Source organism: Cibotium barometz, chromosome 7 (genome assembly GCF_041138505.1).
Source record: "Cibotium barometz isolate CiBa-2024 chromosome 7, ASM4113850v1, whole genome shotgun sequence".
Classification (NCBI taxonomy): Eukaryota; Viridiplantae; Streptophyta; class Polypodiopsida; order Cyatheales; family Cibotiaceae; genus Cibotium; species Cibotium barometz.
This window is the reverse complement of record NC_141052.1, coordinates 14,276,641-14,302,433: the sequence shown is the minus strand read 5'-3', so window position 1 is coordinate 14,302,433 and position 25,793 is coordinate 14,276,641. Positions and strand designations below refer to the sequence as shown.

General features: G+C 48.5%; 1 protein-coding gene across 3 annotated transcripts in view; it reads left to right on the top strand.

The window, feature by feature from the left end:
• The window catches only part of LOC147636709 (uncharacterized), a 211,083-nt gene that overhangs the window by 10,944 nt on the left and 174,346 nt on the right, over positions 1-25,793 (top strand). The window contains exon 3 of one of the 3 annotated variants that reach the window (XM_086800191.1): positions 14,930-15,256. The exons of 1 other annotated variant lie outside the window; for it this stretch is intronic. In XM_086800191.1, coding sequence (XP_086656317.1) covers positions 14,930-15,256 — 327 coding nt within the window. The remainder of the gene's footprint in view (positions 1-14,929; positions 15,257-25,793) is intronic. One more of the 3 variants, XM_086800192.1, reaches the window with a different exon arrangement.

Genomic DNA, 25,793 nt, shown 5'->3' with positions numbered 1-25,793 from the left:
GCTCCCTCGTCACAGAGTTCACTTGGATGAGATCTAGGGGTCGCTTGGTGTTCTTATTAGCACACCCGAGATAGTGAACTGACAGTATATCTGCCTATGGGACTTCTCTGATATATGTGTACTAGTCACATGGTTTGATTCATGGATATTCGGATCTTTTGAGAGAATGGGGACGCCTATTCTAGACTTTCATTTGATATGCATGTATATAGATACTTGCCTTGATGCATCAGTGTTTACTCATGTTCATGATGTACTGCTGATTGTGGGTCCTATGGGATGGCCATGAGCGGAGCAGGTAAAGCATCCAGGGAGACATGACTATTCACGAGGTGGATGCTTTTGATTTATGTTATTCAGATGTTTTGTTTCAGTAGGCAGGACATAGCTCTCTCATTGGTCTCTTAGGTTCTGTTTCAGTTTGGTAGATCCTTTGATTGAACAATCGAGGACGATTGCTTTGTTTTAAGAGGGGGATATGTTACGGGACTGAGTATTTTATCTCTTTTCTTAAGCATTGTGATTATGTTTTAAGCATGATTAACATTCACTGATCATATTTTACTCTGTATGTGCATGTGTAAGTTTGTACATGTGTGTGGGTGCAGATACATGTTTAGTGTGTGTGAGTACATGTGTGTGCATGCTCATATGTATGTACATGTGCATGTATGTGTTTTTGGGTATTTCTCTTACTGTGTTGCAGGTACATCAGCTCAGAACTCTCCTTCTCTTGTTGGGCACTCAGGGCAGCATAGAGGTGGCCAAGGGGGGCAGTCGGGTAGCAAACCCTGCAACACCGCAAAAGGACAACCGTCTAGGTGATTTGGCGCTGCCATGTGGCACCTGGCTGCAGCCAAGCAACAGTCCTGCAAGCATAGCTAGGAAGTAGTCCTGCAAGCGCAGCCAGCCACTAGCAGCCAGCGTGGCAGAGGGGCTGACTGCAGAGGCGGCTGATGTGGCAGAAGGGTTGATGTGGCAGAGGCGGTTGGACTGCAGTGGCGAGCAGTTTAACTAGCGCACGTTTTAACCCCACCACATCTACTCCTTCAACCCCATCCTCATCTACGAAGTTTGATGCCAAAACCTCGCAATCAACAGCTATTCCTGAAGAAGTTTCCACAGCCTAACCATCTATCTCTAACAAGGAACTCAAAGGAAAGGCCCCAGAACTTATGCATCTTTATCGACAAACCTCACCAAAGGAGACAACCACATGCTCAAAGGCCTCGTCATGGACAGCCACTCCATAAGAGACTCTAGCCTCATCGTCATCAACAATGCCCATGAGTCTCAAACTTGCAGCCTCAGTGCCAATCAAAGTCAAGGAGGACCCCAAACCTTCCACATCAACCCAAAAGAAAACTCCACCAAGACAACCACAATCAAGGTATCTTCATAGTGTCAAGATGTGGGCGGCAAAGTAGCTACTTGTAGCTCATAGTAGCTACTTGTAGCTCAAGGCTACTATGAAGATGCCAGTCAAATTTGGGTGCCTCGACAGTTGAAACCTCTTCCTCAATGCAGCACTCAAAGGCCAAGTACTCCATGACACCGTCCACAAAAGCCTATGCGAGTTCCTCAAGGAACTCCACCACGTCAACAAGTGTGGGTACCAGAAAGATTAGTACAATTTTTCATGGAATATCGTGCAATCTTATGGAATTCCATCTCACGGCCAAAAAACCTGCAATCTCACGGGATTAGGCCATTTCACGAAATATCCCTTCACGGTCAAAAAACTTACATATCACGAATTCAGGTTTCTCACGAATTACAGTCTCACAGCTTAAGAACCTACACTTTTACGATTTAAGCCACATCACGGATTAAGCTATCTCACGCACTAACACTTTTCCAACGATTTTCAATAGCCATTATATATTTGTTAAGCTTATTGCTTACTATTCTTTTGGCTGAATTAATGTAGCAGCTGTTCCATGAGTACATATCCATACTCATGCATAGGAGAATATTTGCACTAAAGCCTCACCATCGTCAACTTCCAGGTACATCTCTGGATGGGGGAGCCATGGTGGGTGAAAGCCTGGTCAATGGTACAACCCATCGTCTGGAATTTTTCTTCAAATTACAAATCTCTCCAAACGACGCTTTCATCTTCACAAATAAATGATCTTCAATCCTTAGTGAAGATACCTATATTAGCCTTGCAAGTCAACGTAATTCTTTCAATCCTCACCAACAAGTGGCTACTTCAACATAGAGCAGTTCAATAAGAGTCTATATGACTCAATTCTTGTACTTCATGTATATCCTTTTTTTTTTTTCGAGAAAAGATCTTTTCATTAGTTATAAAAAAAAGCCCACTGGGCTACAAAACCCCTCTCCTGCTCATAAGAAGGCAAAGCAGAGATCCAATCAAGGCAGCTAGGGAGACTCTCCCTAGGTGCAGAAAAGTACAAATAAAAGTACAAATAGCTGAGAGGCTATATCATACAATAGGAGGGGGAAAAATCCAAACAGGTGGCCTGTAGTGCCAGCGGGGGGTACCCGCGTGTAGAGTATAGAAAGGGCCGCTGCGCCAAATGGTATGGAAGGCTTGGCGCCGTAAGATCGCTCGATCCGAGTCGCCCCGGATGCGGTCATACTGTCCTCGCAGGGTGTGAATCAACTCCTGCCAGATAGCCCGAACAGTCTCTGCTGGTGGCTCCAGTCTCCCCTCAAAGGCCTTGAAACAACGGGCTCTCTAGGTGAACCATATGGTGAGGCTGTTGAGGAGCTCCCATCGTATATCCCTCTTCTGTGTCCAACCGGCTGTCAAGAAATCCGGTGAAGGAACAAGGCGAGGTTGGCCCCCAATGAATCTGATGGCCTGGCTGTCCTGCTCCGTCTCGTATCCCAGAGTTGGCCCTGACGAAGTCGACCAAGCAGCGGCTCGGGGGAGCTCTAGCCTGCAGCCGCTGAAAAAGCTCCTCCTTCCAAGGCTCATCGCCTGGAAGCAGTCCCCAAACAATAAGCTTCCCCAACAAGGCTCTACTCTGATCAGCTGGATCTATAATGCCCAAGCCCCCCTGGGCCAGTGGAAGAGTAATAACTGCCCAAGCAACCTTAGCCCGGGCCGGCTGACCATCCCGCCCAGACCAAAGAAAGTTCCTGATCAGCCTTTGTACCTAGCTGATGCAAGAGCTCGAGAAAATCCAGTAAGACGTGATATACCACATAGTCGCTAAAAGCACCTGATTTGTCACCACCACCCTCCCAGCGAAGGATAGCCGAGATGTACTCCAATATAAAAGCTTCTTCCGAATGCTCAGAAGAAGCGGGGTGATCTGCTGCTCAGGTGACAAATCATGTCCAATCTGGCATCCCAGATACCGCACTGCTGTGCCAGGAGGAATCCATCTAAAACCTGGGTCTGGGCTCCACGCCGGAGCGGGAGTGCTACTGATCCAAAAAGCCATTGTCTTGCGCCAATTGATCAATGCTCCCGAAGCCACACCAAAAACTTGTAGCGACTGCTCTGCCCTCTGCAGATTGGCCTCTTGGCCATGCAGAAACAATCCCGTGTCATCAGCAAACTCAGAATCGAGCAGGTCCTCTCCTCGGACTGGAAGCTGGAGTCCTCTCAAACCAACCTCCTCTGCTGTCAGATACATGCTCATAGCCTCTGCAAAGAAAAGAAAAAGGAACGGGACGAGAGGGCATCCCTGACGAACTGATCTGGTCAACTCAAAACTCGGCCCCCGTCCTCCTACCATCAACACCTGGCTACGAGCTGTGGAATATAGAGCTGCCACTCCTCAAATCCAGTTTGGCTCAAAACTGAGGCGAAGCATAGTGCCCTCTAGAAAGCCCCAATCGACTCATTGTATGCCTTCTCAAAATCGAGAAGCATAACAACCAAGTCCTCACCAAGAAATCTAGCTTGGGCCGTCGCCTCCCAGAAGGTGAAAATGTTAACGATACTGCGCTCCTTGACGAATCCTGTCTGGGTAGCATGAATCAAATCCCCAAGGAAGGGCTGGATCCTCAAACTCAAGGCCTTTGCTAGGACCTTGTAGACAGTATTGAGGATCGTAATAGGCCTCCAATGCCGAATATCATCTGACACTCCCTCCCCCTTGGGGATAAGAAAGATCAAGCCCTCTGAAAAACTCTCTGGCATCACCCGAGTGTCAAAAACATACTGAAAGCCCCTGCGGAGGCGTGGCCCCCAAAGGTCCCAATAGTGCATAAAAAAGGCAGGCGTCAATCCGTCCTCCCCAGGGCACCTATGACGCGGAAGGACCCTCAAAGCCTCAACAAGCTCATCCTCTGAAAGGGGCTCCCCGAAAACTGTGCGCATACGATCTGTGACCCTCCTCTGCACATGGGCCCACACAGTCTGTCTGCAAGCATCACGTGCCTCCGTGGCTGGCTCCACTGAAAGCAGGTCTCTATAGAACTCAGTGGCAATAGCTCTAATCTCCCCGGGCTCAGTGGCTAACGATCCGTCCTGCCTCCTAAGCTGGCGTACTCTTGCTCGAGCATGGCAGGGTCCGGTGATCTCAAAAAACTCCCCAGTCACTCTATCACCAAGCTGCGTCCACTGAGAGGCGTGGCGATGATAGTAGAACTCGTGTCTCTGCTCCTTTGCCTCTCTAACCTCCTCGCGTGCCTGGCTCAGCTGGGACGCCACCCACTCACATGTAGGTTGCTGCCGCTGGAGCGAAGCAAGGCTACGTCTCAAGCGACGCTCCCGCTCTCGTGTCTGTCCCAGCCGTGTCAAGGCTGTAGCGTGCAAAAAAGAGCTGAGCTCGATGAGTCCCTGGCACACTGGCCTGCTCCATCCAGGTCAGAGCTCTGGCTATTATGCCATATCCTCTCAATGTTCTCAAAAAGACTGGGGTCTCTAAGTATCCTCTCTGGGATCCTCAACTGCAAGCTGGTCTCCCGTGTCCTCTCCTCAAGTGTCAAAATAACTGGCCCATGGTCTGAAAAAGAGGTGCCAGCGAGAATGCCAACGGAGCCACCACGCTCTCCGAACCTGTCACCCACATAGAAGCGATCAATCCGTGATAGATTAGTCCCTCCTTGCCGGCGATGCGACCGAGAAAAACTAAGACTGTCCTGAGAACGGGAGAAAGCCTCATGCTGCCATGCATCAGTGATCCGCAGTGTCATTGACAAAATCGCTCCCAAGCTGCAAGCTCCGTGCCGTGCAGTGTAACATGACTGCCTCCCATCCTATCGGCCAGGTCCTCAAGCATGTTGAAGTCTCCCCCGACACACCAATGTGCGGCCTCGGGCAATGCATCTGCCAGAACTCGGCTCTGGCACTAGCATGATTGGGCGCATAGACATTGAGCACACCAAAATGCTCATCGTGCATCCTCAGAATAACATACTGCGCTCTACTAGGCACAATGACCCCGCAATCCACAATGGCCTGCCGCCATACATCCACAATGACCATACATACTCCTCCCTGCCCACCCAAGGGGCCAAAACCTGCATACCAAAATGTGTCCCATCTACCAGGCATCACCGAACCATATCTCCGAATCCTGCTCTCACTCAAATGGTGCTCCTGCATCATTAGAATATCAATACTGCCCCCAACCAGGCATCTCTGAAGCTCCTGCCTCAAACAACCACGATAACGTACATAGTGTGCGCCGCCAAGGCCCTGTACATTCCATGAGATGATCCTCATGGAATGACCTGATGAGGTGGAGGCTGTCTCAGCCATACGACGGGCCTTCGCAAGTGGCTTGGATGGAGAGTAATCCCCATCCGAGCGGCTACGAATTTGCCCACCCGGTGTGCTGCAAGAGTCTCGGACCAGGCGCCAGTGGCTGTGTCCCATTGCCTCCCGCTTGGAGAGAGAAACCTCATGTATGCATACATAGCCAGGGTCTCGTGCTAGGTCTGCCACTATGCGAACCACCAAGTGTCGATTCCCGGAGGCATCCGCACTCCCGGTATCAAAGAAATGTGCCAACTTCCAGAGTCGGCCTATAACGTCTGTCATCTCCAAATCGCTCACATGGTGAGAAAACTCAACTGCCTGTGTCTGCAAAATACTAAGAGCGAGATCTAGAGTCCACTCCCAGTCGCTAGTGCCGCAAAGAGGGAAGGAGAAGGCCACCGCTGAATCAAGTGCCTCCTCCTCTCGGGCCGGAGGTATCACCACATGAACTCTGATGGGTACTGGCTCATGGGGGTCCTCCGCTCCAAAAAGGCGTGTAAAGGAGTAGTCAAAAGCCTCCGAGCGTTGTCTAGTATCGAGACTACACAGCCGACTGCGGATAGAGGATATCCGTGAAGCGCGAATCGGCATGGTAGGTCTCCTCTGCGGTGTACGAGCAAAGTCGGTGCTCAGTGCCCGCTGGACTGCAGGTGAGCGCCAGGGTATTGCCAGTGCCTCCCGGGGAGCTGAGGCGAGCGGAGGGGGAGGAGGGGGGGGGGGAAGGGGGTGGGGAAGGAGACACTGAAAAAGCAGGAGCGGGAACGGGAGGAGGCGAGGGTGGAAGCGAGGTGGGGGAGGGGGGGGGCTGAGGAGAAGGGGGGGGTGCTGGCATCTCCTGATCCTCAGTCTGCGCTGGGGTCTCCTCCTGGAGGGGAGCAAAGCTGTTCCTCACTGGAACCCAATGATGGTGAGGCTGTGTCTGCTGCTGCGTCGGTCTCTGGGCATGCTGCTGTGGCTGTCTCCCTCTACGGCGCCCCTGTCCAGGCTGCCAATCAGAGGTGTCTGTGGGCTGAGCAGGTGTCCCGGAGGCTGCCTGCCGAGCTGCATCTGTGGGCGAGCCATCGGAGGTCTGCTGCTGCAGTGAAGGTCGGGGTCTCCTGCGAGGGCAAGCCTTGGCCAGGTGGCCGACCTGCTTGCATATAAAACACTGGTTAGGGAGCCTGGAAAACTCCACTCTCTGATTGATCCATTCCCCCCCCCCCCTATCTAGGTAACTGAATGACCTTCGGAAGGGAGGAGATGTCAGGGACCAAAACTCTGACCGAAGGAAGGCCAGCTGCTCTAGCCACCACTGAAGCTGCTGTGGGGCCAGTCTCAAGCACCGAGCCCACCAATGATCCTATCCTAGCAAGGAGCGGAAGGTACTCGCGGCGAAGTCCAGGAAAGCAAACTGTGACATGGAATAGGCGCTCTCCCTGCTCGGCCGCTGTTGGGTCGAAACCATGCTGCCAATGTCTGAAAAAGGCCCGAGTGCCCCTGATGTCAAGGGGACTCATGGCTAGGACCTGGGCCATGCTCTGGGCTGTCTGGAACTCAATCTGGTAGTGTCCGTGGCCCAGTAACTGAACGTCCAGGATCTTGCCCACATCTGCAAGAAGGCGGGCCTGGAGAAGATCCTGGATCTCCCCTTTGCTGGGGCGAGTGCTAGCTATACGGCAAATGGTGGAATGTGCTTGGAGGCGTTCCACCTCTGCGGCGAGGCTCGCTTCTTCTTCTGGTGAAAGAGATAGCCTGATGGGGGTATTGTTGGAAATAAGTGCACACTAGGTGTACTATTTCTCTAGTCTAAATTTCAGTTCAGTCTTTGTGTCTTGAGTCTAGTGCCATGTGGCACCTCTACATTTATCCCATAAGTGAGTCTACTCAATCTTGTACTTCTCACCTATAAATTGTAGGTGTCACATCAATGAAAGTATCAATCTTGTGTCTTGTCTACACTCATCTCAAGGTAACTCTTTGTCTTTCATTTGTTCGTGTTCTTGTTTCATTTCTAGTTTGCTCTTGCTTTCATATTTCCTACATGGTATCAGAGCCATGGTTTTAGGGTTTCCCTGTTTTTTCTCTCCAAGCCGTCCCACTCAATTCAGCGCAGCCCATTGGTGTTTGCTTGGTTCAATTCTCTCTCCTGTTTTTGATCTGTTCGGTGCAAAGCCTCCATCGCCATGGACCTCAGGACACGCTCTAACACATGGGCCTCTCTCTCTCTATCAAGCAATGGCGAATCAAGAAACCTCTACTACTGTCGGGACAGTGGTAGGAGGAGCTCCGACATCAGCGTTAGCATCCTCACGGGTAGCTGCTGGTTGCCATTATTCTGCCCGCCACAGAATTCTGACCGCCCCTGTTTTCCATCAGTTCTGCCTCGCCATACTCCAGTTGAAGGGTTCCTGTTTCTTCCTAACGATGTTCTTCATCTACTCCATCAGCATAAGGCTCTTCATTATGGTGCGAATCTTTTCCTTCAGCTGGGCGACTCTTTCTCTTGATGGCATCTCTCTAGGTGCAGCTCGTGCTGCCCCTACCCTCATCGCTGCCCTGATCTTCCCCTTCGTTTTTTCACATAGCGGCAACATCTACAGCAGCAGCTCAAGGCATAATTTCAGATCTGCCTGCCCATGTCAGGCCTATGCATCTCTACCTTCTCTCTCTCTACTGCCGGCGGCCTGTCCTTTAGTATTACACATGCAGCAGCTACCCACGCACTCTCTTCTTCATCAACATGCCTTCTCAAGTCGTGGACCTCCTGGACATTCAACTCATGCAACAACTCGTCATTTTTGGATCTCTGGTCTTCTCGACATCAGCTCAACACCTCCTTTTGTGAAGGTAAACTCCAATGCTGATTTTGGACCTGATTTGCAACATCTGTGCAAAAGGCATTTTCCCCTTTGTTATTTCCCATTTTCTCTTCATCTTCACATGTGGGTTAGCTGTCCATTGGACCAGCCAGACCTGCAGCAGCAAATTTAAAGCAGAAATCAAGTGTATGTCGTGTTCTATTTTCAGTCTACTCTCTATTTCTTTATAAAAAAAAGAAAAAAGAAAAAGGAGAGTTTTGAATTTCATCTTGTACGGGATTAGACACTGCCAAATCTGGTAAGACCTTCCCATCTCTCTCATAATTGTCTATGTTTTCATGCTATCTACCACCATTGATCACCAATGATGTAGATCATGGGGTAATATCCTATCTATTTGTCTACATGGACTTATCTTTGTCCCTATCCAAGAGGCACCCCTGCATTACCCACTCTAGCAGGAGGATTGACCTTGAGGAGGGATCATCTATCAAGGTCCATCTCTCTGTCTATCTACAATCAGTCAGTCTCTCTGTCTATGTGTCTATCCTGTGTGTCTATCCTGTCACATGTCTTTGACACTCTATCTATCAGTCTACATGTCTCTCTTTTGTGGATTAGCTACCCACATTATCTTGGCATTTTTTTTGTCTATGTCCCCATTTATCTTCTATTTGTCAGTCTCTGTCATGTCTATCTGACAGTGTCTCTCTCTGTGGGACCACTCTACTGGCTGATTGTCTCTCTCTCTGTCTGTCTATGATCCACTCTTGTCCCTACCCTTGTGGACCCATATGAGGATATCACTTGAGGAGGGGGGTCTCAGGATCTTTTGTCTCTCATGTCCTGTCTCTCAGTCTATCAGTCTTTATGTCTGTCTTCTAGTTTTGTCCATCTTGTCTTCTAGCTTGTCTCTCAATCCTTGTCTAGTCTCACTATCTTGGTCTTATCTTTTGTCATGTCATAGTCTTGTCTTTTTGTCTTCCTCCTAGTGTCCACTTAAGGAGGGTGTTGGAAATAAGTGCACACTAGGTGTACTGTTTCTCTAGTCTAAATTTCAGTTCAGTCTTTGTGTCTTGAGTCTAGTGCCATGTGGCACCTCTACATTTATCCCATAAGTGAGTCTACTCAATCTTGTACTTCTCACCTATAAATTGTAGGTGTCACATCAATGAAAGTATCAATCTTGTGTCTTGTCTACACTCATCTCAAGGTAACTCTTTGTCTTTCATTTGTTTGTGTTCTTGTTTCATTTCTAGTTTGCTCTTGCTTTCATATTTCCTACAGGTATTCTCAGGGGCGGGCGAGGGGGCTGCGGAAGAGTCCCTCTGAGGTGGGGCGGGAGGAACCTCCATCAGAGTCTGAAGCTGAGTCGAGGGCGAAGCGAAGACGAAGGGTCCTGCAAGAACCAAGCTGCACGAACAAGCGGAGCGGGGAGGGGAAGAAGGGGAAGGGCGGAAGACAAATGGGGAGGGGCAAAAGACAGAGGGGGAGGGGCGGAAGACAGGGGCAGGAAACGGGCAGCGGGGAGCGAAAAAGGGGGGCGGGAAAAGTGCGAAAGGGGGGCGGGGGCAGGCAGGGAGCGGGACGCGGAGGAAGGGGGGAGCGGGGGACGTGAAGGAGACGGGGGCAGGCGGGCAGGGGCGATGGGCGCGAAAGGGGGGCGAATGGCGTGAAGAGCTCAGGGGCGTGGAGAGGGGGTGCGAGCAGGCGGGGAAGGGCGAAGGCAGCTCGAGAGGGGGGGGGGGGGGGGCGAAAGCTTCAGCGAGCGCGAATTTCTTGCTTGCAGTTACTTCATGTATATCTGCTTCATAAGAGCACTTAATTTTACATAAAAACATAAAAGGCACATGGCCTGAAGAAAGCAAGAACAGGTCTTACCCAACAACATTTAATAAGAATCCTGCCACACAAAGGGACATCATCGAAGGCCAAATTCTTCAAATTATAAATGTCGCTTCAATGAATCAAATGAGGAGCTGCAAATCACCATCTCATTCTAATGAATAAGTTTACGTTCCTCTGGATTCGTCCCCCTCTTCTCTTCCATTATTAACATCTCTTAGCATCCCCATTAACACAAATCACATGTGACATTGCTTATGATTGCCAAAAACAAAGTGAGAAAAAAGGCCAAAAAAAAAACATGCTCACACAAATCTGTAATCATTCGCAAAAAACCCTACCTCCACTCCGTTAGGAATTTCCAATAAACCACTAACCTTTTCATTCACTAACTAGCTTTTCTGATTCCTTCGGGAGGAACAAAGATCATTGAGCGTCAAACAACTTTAAAGTCATCGACATAGCTTGTCCATTCTCCCTACACAAAGGTCTTCAATGCGATCACAAGGATGTGATTGCCATCAGGAAGGGGAGATGTTAACCCAATTCTAGGGTTAACAAGATCTACCACCATTATCTTACATCAAGGAGTCACGATAGATACACCAAAGGGTCATACATTCAAGATATGAAGCAATAGTGTCCAAAGCTACAACTTGGACGGGTGTGAGCTACAACTTGGACGGGTGTGACGGAGTATATATGGCGGTTCTCGCTTCAAGTGCGTGTGGTAGCAAGCAACGATGAAGTTCTAAGTGATGTACTTCATGGATATATTATGAGAGTAGTCATTGTAATAGCATTAGGCCTCTTATGAGTCTAAAGTGTTCGGTCAACCACAATTTAAGTGAGTGTGAACACTTACAGCCATGTATATAAGTGAATCTCTCTCATAATACAACATACTCTCCCATTGTGCAATTAAGTTTTGCTCTTGCTAATCCTCTTGCTAATGTCTCTCCTGAATGCATGCTAGTGAGTGTGTGAGTGAAGTGAGGTGAGAGGAGGGACGAGTATCCGTAGTGCAATGCGGCGGTGTGACAACGCTCGCGAGAGACGCGGTGGAATTGCTTCTCAAGGAGTTGTAGAACTTGGAGACCTCAAGGGTTACGAGCTCGGCCATTGGAAAGATCCTCATGACAGTTGCGGTTCACTAGGTAATCTCTTTTTGGATGTGTTTCAAGGAGGGTTAGGATGAGCCTTAACACTGAGCCATGGAAAACTGAAAGAAAAGGTAAAATGAGAACATCTGATAGTACATGTGATCAAGAGTGATCTTGTGGAGAGTGAGATATGGTGTGAATAGCTAATGACGATGCCCGCCTCGGCCGGAACCGATCTGATGGTGGAGTGATTGTCAGGTCTCTGTGATGGGAGCGTGTCATGTCGGAAGAGAACCTCACGTGTCTTTGTGTGGTGGAGGGACTTGATGCTTTGGGTCGGGGACGTCTGGCTTGTAAAATGGAGCGAGCTCTCACGTTAAGAACTCCTCTAGGACGTGGAGCTAGAGCTTGGGTATAGATGGTGGGCTCTGATTCCGTAGTAGAGGAATGTTGTGGGCACTGGATTTCAATGTGGATGTGTGTATCACAAAGAAATCTGTGATGGTTCTCTGTGAGGTGTCGTGTCGGACCCGGGGCTGTCTCTCAGGATGCTTCCTCAACACTACATCTTTGTGTCCTCTGAGCTCCATCAAGTACATGCCCAAGCACCTCTGATCCTCAAGTTGTATCACCCGTGTGAGTGGTCTGAATCCCTCTCAGAAGAGGCAGTGGAATCTCCCCTGTATCTCGTAGTAAGCCAGGCAACTAAACATATAATGGGCCTTATCCTCTACTGCTCCTATGGTGCATATTGTGCATGTCCTCTCCTCATGTGAGATACCCTCAGCTGTGCCAGTCTCTACTTTGAGGCCCTTGAGCTGGCGGATCGTGATACGCATAGCATGCGACACGTGTATTTGTATGCATCCTGGGATCTCAAAGAGAGAGAGAGAAATGAAATGATATATTAATGTCTCTAAGAGGCCATGATGGCCTATGAGACTAAAATTGAGAGTACATTTGAAGTTGGTGTCTCATCAAAGAGAACAACCAATTGAAACTGAAAAGTACAATAAACTGACTATCTTACAGTTATAAGAACTGTAAGTAAGACTCCTAGATGATACTGACTGGAAAATACCGGAAAATGTATATCAAGTAGATCCATGTATGCTGATCAGTTGAAGTGCTGGCCTCTCCTCAAATCAAATATCTCCGCCATGGGGCTGTCTAGAATGGAGAGGTCGTAGAAGCGAGGTAGGCGCCTCAGATGCTCAGCAATAATGGCTCTGATCTGGCGATAGTGAGGATGCCGTGGCTGGGATCCTAGTGGGCGTGGGTGACGAACACGACATAAGACAAGTGCTCTATCAGTGGTGACTCCCTGGGAGTGTGGCTGGTGTCCTGATGGCCTGATGGACAAGGTATCAGGAGGTGTATAGGCTGGGCTGCTAGTGCTAGTGCTAGTGCTGAAGAAATCTGTCAGGATCCTCTGTCTAGGTACATCATGGCTCGGTCTCCTGTCTGTCAAGAGGGTCTCTCTGTTCTCTAAGCTCGAGTAGTAACAATCCCAGTCATTTCTGATCCTCAAACTCCATGACCTTGCGTAACTGCCCAAATCCCTCTCGGAAGAGGCAGTGATATCTCCCTTGGATCTCATAATAGACATAAGAGAGAGAGAGAAATGAAATGAAATGAAATGTTATATTAACGTCTTCAAAAGGCCATAATGACCTATGAGACCAAAAGTTACATCATGGTGGATCTGATACAATGTCTGGATAAAAAAACCCAGAAAATGAAAAAATAAAGATGATACTACTGGCACCTAAAAAATGAAACTGGAACTGGAAGGTACACTATGGAGGTACCTCCATCTCATAATATGTGCCGCATCGGACACTGGCGGATCTCCTCAATATCCTGTGTGGTCAGCACCCTGACTGGGTGTCTCGCATGCCTCGCAAGAATAATCCGAATCTGCCGCTGCAACATCCGTCTATGCTGGGATGCCCTCCTCCGTGGTCGTGGGCGTCTGGACCACCCAAGCTCAATCGCACGATCAATCAGTGTACCTCTGGTGTGGGCGGTATCCATGTCCTGTTGCTGCTGTGGTCCATCTGGCGCAGTGATGGCCGGACTAAAGAAGTCTGTAATGTGCCTCTGAGTCTGGCTCTCTGTGCGCCTAAGCAGGCTATCTCTATGTCTCCGCAGCTCAAGCAAGAACAATCCCAAACACCTCTGGTCCTGGTACCCCATGACTCTGGAAAGTGGTCCAAAACCCTCTCTGAATAAACAGTGGAAACGACCACGTATCTCATAGTATGCAGTACAATGGCATATATAATGCAGCTCTGTCTCTGGCTCCCCATGGCATACTCGGCATATCCTGGCCTCAGCTGGTATACCTCTATATCGGCCAATCTCAATCTCAAGCTGGTGTGAGGATGTGCGAATCTGACCAATAGCACATCGTACTGCATGAGACAAGTGTACATCCATGTAACTGGGTCTGATCACAAAACCATCTGCTGTGAGCTGAAGAAAATGTTCTCTGTAGAAAGCCATCTTCGTGCCCAGCTCCTCAGTCGGCTGTATCCATGTCCTCCTAATGTCCAGCTGAACTAAATCCTGACGGATGAGTCTGGTAATCTCTGTCCGTGTAAGAGTGAGAGAGGGTGCCTCCAGAGAATACTGGAAGGGAGGCAATCTATCCATGCTAAAACCATGTGCCTGGAACCAAGATGTCATCTGTCCATACCAACAAGCCATGTCTCCCTGTAAAGCTAACTGTCGGGAGGACTCCAGGGCGAGGCGTGCATATCTGTCTCGGGGGAGATCCCACAAGCCATGTATGTAGGAGACTGATCTCGTAAGAGCCTCAATCACCAGAGGGGCAGCCGCCAGCTCTGCTCGAATAATCTCATGAGGTACCACAGCCTTGGCTCTAATAAGCCTAGCAATCATAGATACCAAAGGCCTCTCCATACCTCTCCACCCGCCTGCGCTGTGATGGCCCACTGAAGGTCCCCATATCTGCACTCCATAAAGCATAGCTGATGTCACTAGAGTGTCAAAAAGCCAGAGTTTTGTTCGAGGTTCCTGAAACTGAACCTGCGAACACATCCTCTCCAAACCACCCAGGGCTGCATGTGCTCTAGTCAATCTAGTCTCTGCTGCTCTCCTCATCGAAAACACTGGCCCACTGAATACTACCCCAAGATATGTATATGCATCTGTATACTCCACAATCTCCTGCCCATATGTAAATGTGGAAGCTGATCGCCGAACCCACTGTGGCGTGGTGTTAAACACCATAACCTTGGTTTTGCCAAGGTTGACAGACAATCCACTATCATGTGCAAACTCATGTAAAGCATCCAGATGACGCTGCATACCCTCAGGAGAGTCAGAGATCAACACAATATCATCAGCATATAACAATAGTGGGATCCATGTACCTGCTAGCTGGGCTCCTCTGTGAGAGAGAGAGAGAGAGAGAGAGAGAGAGAGAGAGAGAGAGAGAGTAAATTGCAGAATGGTGTTTGCAGATTATGGCTGTTGTACCTCCAAGCTCTTCTGATGGTTCTAGCACTGCTGAGATTATGCTTTTATATTCTAAAGGGATCATATGTGGTGAAAGGGGTGGAAGTATATCTGTGTATGAGAAGGTGGATGAAAAAGAAGCTAAAGAAGGCCTGAAGAGAATTTGTGGTTTCAAGGTGGACAAGAACGGAGCAAAAGTATGTGGCCTTGCACTTTCTGTGAACGAAGAGTTGCTAGTGTGTATTTTGGACAACAATCATCTGGTGACTTTGCCATTCCAGCATAGAGATCTGTTTAAGCCTGAAGAGGTCCCGAAAGAACTTGTTGCTCAGGTCCACATGGAACTTAACATCATTATTTTGCGGCAGTAACTTGATCTGTAAAACTTGATAACATTTTTTTACATGTTCAGTAGACCCACATATCAGGTGGAGTGCTTATGCACCTCTCAAAGATTGTTTTATTGCGAAGGAGGATATAGATGCTGAGTATGTGTGAGTTAAGGTGAAGAGAAGAGAAACCCAACCTGTTTAATTCCTTTTTAATGGCATGTTACTTTCCGTTTCAAAGGATGAACAGAAATAAGTATGAAGATATAAGAGGAAGCATCACGTTTTATTCCCTCAGTCAGGGCATTCTACTCCGAGAGTTCAATGTGGGCTATCAAGATGGCTTTAAAGAGGAAACCTCACATGCTCTCATAGTGGAGGGTCTACCACAATTGACTCTCCATTTTTGTTTTAAACATCACCTATCTCAATACACATTATCCATTGATGGGATCTGAATATCCCATGTAACTAGATTCAAACACAATTCATCCATAGGGCACCCTCCCTAGAACAAGCATTTTGGAGGATTCTTGTTGAAAGGTGTTTCTCCACAACCATCGCAGGGAGTTATTTTATGCAGGATAAGGGTAATATCGCTTGGATGCAGGTTGCAAAAAGGCTTCTGGCTATGCTGTTACTTTCTCTTACACAACACATGAGTCACAATTGTAGCAGGGTTGGTTGCCCGGCACACTACCGGGTGTCTCTTCTCTGGACATTATGTCCAGAGTCCTCAATGCTCACAACGCAACACAGAAGACACTATGGAGTGGAACACACACAAGAAGAGACAAGACTGAGGAAGGAACAAGAACACTTGCACTACTCGGAGAACACTGATACATGTCCTTCACTGTACCGTGCACACTCAACAGAGGTCACAATGAAGAGGACGACATAGCTCAAGCTGATGACAAAACACATGGTACAAGTGGTATGAGGGATGAGCATGAAGGATGTCCTTCAGGATGATGGTGAGGGTTGCAGGATAAGGATGTCCTCTCAGATGAGGTAAAAAGGATGTCCTCCAAGGTGAGATAAGGATGTCCGCCAAGATGGGTCGAGGGGCCATATATGCTTTAGGCCAAGTCGGGGCATCTCCTATCTTTGGTGGATGCCTTGAGGTGGCAGCATAGCCTTTGGTAGAATCTCCTATCTCTTGGAGATGCCGTTGGAGTGTCAGTCGGTGCGGTCAGTGCCATTGGAGCCTTCAATGCTGTGTGCACCTCCTTGTGTCAGTTGTGGGGGTGCATCTCACTTCGGATGATCCCAATGCTTGGTGCCTCCTTTGACTCACTGTGATGGTGTGGCAGTGTTGCAGTGGACAGTCCGTGTGGGCACCCTTGGTGGTTACAACAATGTAAATTCCTGATGCTACAGGAACCCTTGATCAGGCTTGATTTTGGACCTGTTGCTGCCTCGATTCTGCTGCCCCCTGCCTCCTCCTGTGCCCCCCCTCTGCCGCTGCCTTTGCCCCTTGCCTCGGCTCCGCTGCCTCCTTGCCCCTGCCTCTGCCCTGCTGCCCCCCACCTTTGCCCTGCTGCCCCAGCCTCTACCCTGCTGCCCCTGCCTCTGCCTGGCTGACCGGCTGCCCCCCCTCACCTCCGCCTCTGTTTCCCCTTGTCTCTGCCTCTCTATTGTCCCTCTCCACCTCCTGTCCGCTTCTCCGCCTCCGTCTCTGCCCTCTGCTTTTTTTCCCTTCAGCAGCTGTTTTTAATCGGATTTGAGTCGGCCGCCCACCGTTAATTGGCCTTTTGGCTTCCGCCATAGGCAATCCTTCCTCACCCCCTTAGGCCGGGAGAATCATCAATTTTTCGCAAGACCAGCTCACCTCTCCAACACGCCATTGACATTGAGTGCAAACCACCCTTATCGCGAGGATTTATGGCTCCCACCCCTCTCGCTCGCAGGCTTGTGAATGGCTTCTAGTAGCTCTCCGTTCTAGATGGACTTTCTTTTTTTGGAAGCTACTTCTCAGTTGTTGGCTAGCAGCCCTTTTCCTCTTGGCCCTAGGAAGATCTTCTTCTTTCAGTACCAGGTGGGTTTTGATCCAGTGGTGGAGGATCAGAGCCTTACCCCAGTCTTATTGCGGTTCCCTGCTCTTCCTCGGTCTTATTGGAAGCTCTTAGCTTTCATAGGGCATCATTTGGCTAGGTTTTAGAGGTACCGACCCTTCCGGGCTCTCCCACCTCAGCTTCCGCTCCTATCACTGTCACTTCTGATGGTGTATCCTGGGTTTTTGTGCTTGTTCCTGATGCATCGATTACTGACGATCATATCATGCTTCAGAGGCCTGATGGCTCTCATTTCTGTAAGAGGATGGAGATTGCAGGGGCAGACCTGACCAGTGTTGGATTTATCGTCGACAGGGCCACATTGCTAGAGATTGTCCCAGATTGAGAGGCCACACTAGGAGGCGGCATGGTATTACCCAGCAGATACGTCTTGTGCCCTAGCAGATCACACAACGTTGGGTTGTGGTTAGAGATAGTAGGCACCCCCGCACTTGCCGCTTTACCCACACCCTTAGGGGAGCACCCCAACCCTTATGCAACTCGTGTCTCACAGGATGTGGATCCTTCCTTGGAGGATGAGGCTCTGCAGGCACAGGATTTGGATCCCTCGAGTTTTGAGGACCAGCCCTGGAGTGGGGACGAGAGGTACCTCCATCTCTAAATGGGGTGCTTCGTTGGACCACAAGATCTGGTCGTTCTTACTCTGTGTCCTTATGGGGATTGTCTCATGGAACATTCAGGGTCTTTGGGGTTTTTTTTTCCCCATTGGTGGAAACATATTTTCAAAACTCAGCTTCAGAGTGCAGTTATAGGTGGACCTATGGATGTATTGCTCTTGCAAGAGCATAAATTGGATGCTTACGAGTGGGGGACATCAGCCAAGCTTCTTTTGAGACACACCTTTTGGTCGCTAGCCATTGGTACCAAAGGTGGTTTTTGTATTTTTGTTTTAGCTATGGTTTTGCCTTGCATTATTGGATATGGTGTCATTCTACCTGCGAGAGCGTAGTGAATCCTTCTTATGTAGGTTGTTACACGCATTGGTATTCTTAACCTCTATGCTCCTAACCATAGAGGTGGGAGGATTTTTTTTTGCAAATCTCTCACTACGTTGATGCCTCATGCTGACCATTGGATTATTGGTGGGGATTTTAACATGGTTGAGATGCTAATGGATAAAATAGGTGGGCATGATGGCTTGGTGCATCCTCTTGAGAGTGTGACTTGGGAGAGGTTTATACTCTTCATTCATGGCAGAGATTGTTGGCGTGGCGATGACATTACGAGGGGACCATCCACTCTTCTTTATTCATGGTCTAACAGGAGAACGGATGCAAGATGTATTTACGCATGGCTAGACCGATTTTATGTGGATGATTGGGTGCTTGACAAAGAGAGCCATACTTTTATTGTTGCACGCACTTCAAAATCAGATCATTGCCCAATGGTTTTATGCATTAGAGATCCGAGTCGCCATGGATTAATCTCATGTACGCATCCCTAATCATTTATTCTTAGGTGCAGAGCTATCACGTCAGATGCTTGATATTTGGAGATCTCATGATTTTTGACAGGCCTCACAAAGCCTGGCCTCTGCTCTCTATGATATTAGCGACTTTTATCGCACGTGTGCCCTTTCTGAGAGGGAGGAGGCCTTAGACTTAGAAAGGGCTAGTAGACGTAGACTGGTTGCCTTACAGGGAGAGCATGAGAAACATCCTCATGTTCACTGGGTTGCATACTCTTTATGTATTGTTAGGGCAGAGCTTCATCACTCTCTTGAGCAGTGTGCGGAAAACCGCTACCATGCCCAGGAATCCTTTTGGGCCTAGATAGGTGGCAGATGCAACAAACACTTCTTTGCTACTCATGGCCCATCTCATGCCAGAGATAGTGTCAGGCAGCTAGGATTTGCATGGCACTCTTAATTCAGATCCTCTTATGGTTAGATAGATTGCCACTGATTTCTATCGTAGCTTCTTAGCACTGTGCTTTTTTCTGATTTGAGACACAGGACACAGAGGAAGGTTTGGAATGCATTGCCACATTTGATTATTGAGGAGATGTGTGCCGTTCTGGATGCCCTTTTTTCTATGCAGGAGTTCAGTCATGCTTTTCATGCCTTACCTCATGGTAAGTGTCCAGGGGAGGATAATCTCCCCACTAATTTTTTTTCATTATTTTTTGGGATGAGATTGGGGCAGAGATCACATCAGCTCCCCAGGAGATGTGGGACACAAGTTCTATGCCGCCCTCTCTCACTAAGGGGCTTATCTTCCTTGTCCCTAAAGAGTGGGCATAAGACCTTGATTGGATGGTGGAGACCTATCACCTTACTTGGGATTGCATATAAGATGCTTGCTAACGCAGTGAGCATTAGATTGTAGCCAATTCTGCAGGATGTCATTCATGATACTCAGAATGGATTCTTACACGGAAGGAGCATTTTTTGATAACATTTTCTCGTTTTGGGAGGCAGTGTGTCAGGACCCTGTGTTTTTCTCGGGATGGTATGCAGGTGTGCATGGGGACATGGTGGATAGTGTGAATAGCATCAGTTTGGAGTTAAAAAGGAAACCCATGCGTGGACAACCCCAAGTGTGAAGGGGACAAAGGAATTAAAATTTAAAAGGTTTTATAACCTTTGGTGGCCAAGAATTAAAGTTCAAAAGGTTTTATAACCTTGAGTGGCCCCTAAGCTATTTATGGGGGGGCTACTCTACTTTTGGAGGATGCACCTCTTTCTATCTCAAGCTTTTTGGGAGGCGCCTGCTGGATCTGAACTGTATGCTTTTTTGAGAGGAGACTGGTGGGCTGGTTGGGCTGCAGCTTAGGGAAGTGATCAGCAGGGCGCACAGGACTGAAGCACGCTCTCTCTCTATCTCTCTCTTGGAGGGTGGCGGGCAGACTGCAGGCAGCGTACAGTTCAGCAGGGCCCTTCCCTTTGTGCAACAGACCGGCGGGCTGAACTGCCAAGTTTCTCTCTCTCTCTTGCTAGGAGGTGGGGCTGGATTGAGCATGTTTTCTTTCTCTCTTTGAGGACTGGCAGGGCTGGACAGGAGGGAGCGTCGGGTTGGACAGTAGCCTTTCCCATGCGTTTTCTCTCTGTCTTTGAGGACTGGCAGGGCTGGTTAGGAGGGAGCGTCGGGTTCGACAGCAGCCTTTCCCATGCGTTTTCACAGTGAGAGGAACAGAGTCCTTCGGAAGGATTTATGGCAGCGATACACTCTCAGCGGATGGATTCATTTAGAGACCTGGATACATGGATGTGTACATGCCTCACAGTGCCCGAGTGGTGATTGGCCAGCTCAGAGTGTGATCACACCAGCTTGAGATTGAGGCGGGTAGGGCAGCACGGATCCCCTGAGCTGAGAGGATATGCAGACTATGCCAGGAGGAGGTTGAGAGTGAGGAACATTATGTATGCAGATGCACAGCATATAGTGTCATTAGAGAGAGATACACCACCATCTTTAGTGGACATGCCTCACTCCGCCAGATCATGGAGTCCGCAAACCAGCGTAGATTTGGCCAGTTCTTGCTAGAGAGACAGCGCCACAGAGAGAGACTGCTACGGACTCATACCACAGGGAGAGGTGGGCGACAGCTCCAGCTCACTGATTTCTTCCAAAGATCTATCTCAGTGCCTATCCTGACACAGGAGGGGGTTACACTTCAGCGCGCTGCGGACCTCCGAGCCAGATGGAGACCGAGAGCACCAGGCTACCAAACTCCCAGACTATATTAGAGGGAGATCACAGAGATACGGGCTCGACATCAGCACCATATCCAGGAGCGGCTAGCTCACTTACACTCACACCCGGAGATCATGCTCCGAGGTATTTTTGCCTCGCCATCGCCTATGTATCACATATTACACCCCCATTATGGTACTGGTTGGAGCTAGACAGATCTGCATTGCATTCTTGTACACCGTGCGCATATAGGTTGCATACTGAGCCTCTAGTAGTAGTGCTCCATCCATCACACCCCCCCACTAGCTCAGTACTTTCATAGTTTATTTCATGTTCATTTTGTCCTTTTTTTTTTCTGGACATCCAGAAGACATTGACAGTTGTACATTGATTTGTCTCATAGGTCGAGTTCGGCCTCTAGTAGACGTTAATACAGCTTTATTTCTTTCTTTCTTTCTCTCTCTCTTTTGGGAGGAAGGGTTTTGGCAGCTTGGAGAGTGGAATCAAGGGGGCTGTTTTTGGTTGGCAGCAAATTCAGCTATGTTCTTGGGTTTCTGGCTGCAAGTTTAGGTCACTTGAATGTGTTCCTTAGCATGGGAGTGATGCAAGCTCGCATGGCTACATGCCCATGGAGCAGATTGTTTTCTTCCTGCTGGAAAGGAACAGAGGGACCTACAGTTATGGGCATCTCTATGTTTCTAGATGTTTCATGAGGGAACAGGTAACTAGATGTATGCCGTTGTTTTTGGCAATGTTGTTGAATGGTGCTGTGAATAGTTATGTATGGAAACAGGACAAAGGTTTCAAAGGGAAACATGCCTAAGGGTTTCATGTGGAAAGAGGTTGTAGGTTTCTTGAGGAAACATGTTTATGGTTCTCCAGGAGATAGGTCACATGCAGGCAGAAGGTACAAGAATGGACACATGTTTGGTACAGCCTTGCTACTGATTGGACAAGGGACAGGGAATCCATGACAGAGATGGATAGTGCCCTTAGAGGGTAGAGAGGGTTGGTACATATGTGTCGACTGTATGGTATGCTGTGCTGTGATGCGAGTTCTCTTTTGGGAGACAGTTTGAGAGTCTGTGTTGTGATGCAGAAGCATTGGATGTGTCAGGGTGTGATGTTGTTCATAGGGTGAGAGGCTATGGATGGTTGTGGTAGCCCGATCATGGGAGAAAGCTTCTGTATGCAGACTCAATGTGTGAGAGTCTTTCCATGAGAACAATGGCTAGATTTGTTTGTGGATGCCGACTGGATATGAAGCCACTATGCAGGGTCTTTGCAGGCTTCAGGAGTTCTACTGTGACGGCTGAGTTTCTAGCCTTATTGTAATCAAAGCTCTCTTATAATCAATTAAAGAAATACCGCAAGGGACGTCACTGCATTTTGGGGCCAATCGGTGTCCGTGTACTGTTTGCAGGAGCACTTTAGCTTCCCCTGTTTGTTTTCGCTTTTCTTGGTCCACAAAGGTGTTGAAGTGTTTTGTGTGCAAGTTTGTTTTTGCACCGCCCTTTGGTTTTGTTTTGAAGACTAAAGCCGGTTTACAAGGTCCTGGTGCACCGCCCTTTGGTTTTGTGTGAGGACCGAGGCCGGTTTACAAGGTTTTGTTGCCAGGACATTGTCGACTTTCTCAAGTAGGCGAGCCCGTGGTTACTTTGGTCGGGACAATCGCCAACTTTCCCAAGGGGGTGAGCTCGTGGTTGTCTCATGAGAGTCACATCAAAAGCTTCAACATGTAGCTCATTAGGGAGCACAGGCGGGCAGACTGCAGGGCGGGGCTGGATTGAAGCATGTTTTCTCTATCTCTTTGATGACTGGAAGGGCTGGACAGTAGGGAGCGTCGGGTTGGACAGCAGCCTTTCCCATGCATTTTCTCTCTCTCTCTCTCTCTCTCTCTCTCTCTCTCTCTCTCTATTGGGAGGAAGGGTTTTGGTAGCTTGGAGAGTGGAATCCAGGGGGCTTTTGTTGGTTGGCAGCAAATTCAACTATGTGCTTGGGTTTCCGGCTGCAAGTTTAGGTCACTTGAATGTGTTCCTTGGCATGGGAGTGATGCAAGCTCGCATGGCTGCATGCTCATGGAGCAGATTGTTTTCTTCCTGCTGGAAAGGAACAGAGGGACCTACAGTTACGGCGGGCATCTCTATGTTTCCAGATGTTTCATGAGGGAACAGGTAACTAGATGTATGCTGTTGTTAGCAGTGTTGATGAATGGTGCTGTGAATGGTTCTATATGGAAACATGACAAAGGATTCAAATGGAAATAGGCCTAAGGGTTTCACGTGGAAACAGGTCGTAGGTTTCTCGAGGAAACATGTTTATGGTTCTCCAAGAGATAGGTCACATGAAGGCAGAAGGTACAAGAATGGACACATGTTTGGTACAGCCTTGCTACTGATTGGACAAGGGACAGGGAATCCATGACAGAGATGGATAGTATCCTTTGAAGGTAGAGAGGGTTGGTACATGTGTGTCGACTGTACGGCATGCTGTGCTATGATGCGAGTTCTCTTTTGGGAGACAGTTTGGGAGTCTGTGTTGTGATGCAGAAGCACCCGATGTGTCAGGTTGGATGCTGTTCATAGGGTGAGAGGCTATGGATGGTTGTGGTAGCCTTGATCATGGGAGAAAGCTTCTGTATGCAGACTCAATGTGTGAGAGTCTTTTGATGAGAACAATGGCTAGATTTGTTTGTGGATGCCGAGTGGATATGAAGCCACGATGCAGGGTCTTTGTAGGCTTTAGAAGTTCTACTGTGACGGTTGAGTTTCTAGCCTTATTGTAATCAAAGCTCTCTTATAATCAATTCAAGAAATACCACAAGGGGCGCCACTGCGTTTTGGGGCCAATCGGAGTCCGTGTACTGTTTGCAGGAGCACTCTAGCTCCCCGTGTTTGTTTTCCTTTTCTTGGTCCTCAAAGGTGTTGAAGTGTTTTGTGTGCAAGTTTGTTTTTGCACTGCCCTTTGGTTTTGTCTGAAGATCGAGGCCGGTTTACAAGGTTCCGTTGCTGGGACATCGTCGACTTTCTCAAGTAGGCGAGCCCGTGGTTACTTTTGTCGGGACAATCGCAAGCTTTCCCAAGGGGGTGACCTCGTGGTTGTCTCATGAGAGTCACATCAAAAGCTTCAACATGTGGAAAATGAAAAGGAAGTGCAGGAGGCAGTGCAGGATTGTGTGTCTTTGCCTATATGAGGTGAAGAGCAAAAGCTGAGGATGAAGCTCAAAAGAAAAGACACTAAGGAGAAGAAGTAGTTAGCCAGGAACAAGAAGCAGTTGAAGTGTTATGGTGCAAAAGATGGGTTGAAGGCCATGAGTGTCGACACTTTTTGTCACCGGTGGTATCTTCAATTAGGCTTCATGGGTTGGGAAGGCAGCTTCTTTCTATGTTTAGTAGTGGTGATCTACTATGCTTCATTAGGGACTTGTGCTTACCCCTTGGGTGGAGTGCAAGCAGGTTTTGGGTGCCTGAGGATGTATCAGATGAGGCTCAGACGGAAGCGGAGGAACTTGAGGAGGTTCTTAGTCCCGAGCAGATACTGGCACACAAGGAAAGAAAGGTACAAGGTAAAGTTTGCCGTCGCTATCTTGTGAAGTTCAAGAGCCGTTCATTGATGGATGCGAAGTGGATGGAGGAGGGTGACTTATTCACCTTTGGTATTGTAACTTTATCTTGATGCGTTTGAGTTGGAGCCGACTCTTGTTACTGCTCATTCAGGTTCAGCAGAGCATGGGTCTGGAGCATTGCCTGATGCTCAAGAGGGGAGTAGCACCTCCGATCCCTTGTTATTACAGATAGGCTCAATTGTCATCTATGAGTCGCTTGGTGACATCTTTGTATTCACCCGAAGGTACTGAGGCTGACAGTACATCTTGCTTATGGAACGTCTATGATATTGTGTACTAGTCACATGAGATGGTAAAGTTGGGTATGGTTCACAGTTGGCCGCACCATGAACTATAACTGCAACTATGGATGGTTTTTGCCTTTGGAACTAAGGTATGACTAAGGAAGATTAAGACCTGTTGCTGTCCTGTGTAGAACTTCCGCCTGTTCTGCTGCAACAACACAGCATTGCCAGTTCTCAGTTCTGCTCCCTTTTCCCACCCACCCTTGCTCAGGCCCCCAAGGCAGCAACTAGTAGGGGAAAACATGTCTCAACCCCTAGAGGGGGAACAGGATGGTGAGACAACCTTTCACACCCCCACGAAGGCACCAAATGCCTACCGCAGAAGACTGAGGGAAGGAATCATGTCCCCTGGCTCACGAAGGATTACGAAGACGGCCCGATGAGATGAGGCCCTTTATGAGGAGCTACAGCTTCACATAAGGACAGAGATGAACACCATGCGATAGGAGCTTGAAAAGGAATGGACCGAGCAGATGCATGCCCAAAGGAAAGTGATATACGAAATGCTGAAGGAAGAGATATATGTCCAATTGAAGGGAGAAATGCAAGCCCAGGTACGGGTTGAGATGGAATTAGCCCAAGCCTTGATGCACACGGAAATGAAAAAAGAGATGCAGAAATGGAAGGATGACATGCTCTGAGAGATTGGCACAACAGTTGCATCGTACGAAGGAACTTTGAAGACATGTATGGCTGACCGCGAAAAAGACATCACAGAAATGCAACACACTTTGGAATCATGTAAGGCAAAAGTGGCTGCAGGTGAGAAGGAAATGCATTCATGGGCTGAAATTTCCAGTGCCACAAAGAAACAAATTGAGGAAGTCAACCCATGGATTGAAGTAGTAAAAAAACAGAAGGATACACCAGTCAATAAAGTAGAGGTGATGAATGCTACATTGGAAGAGGAAGCCAAGA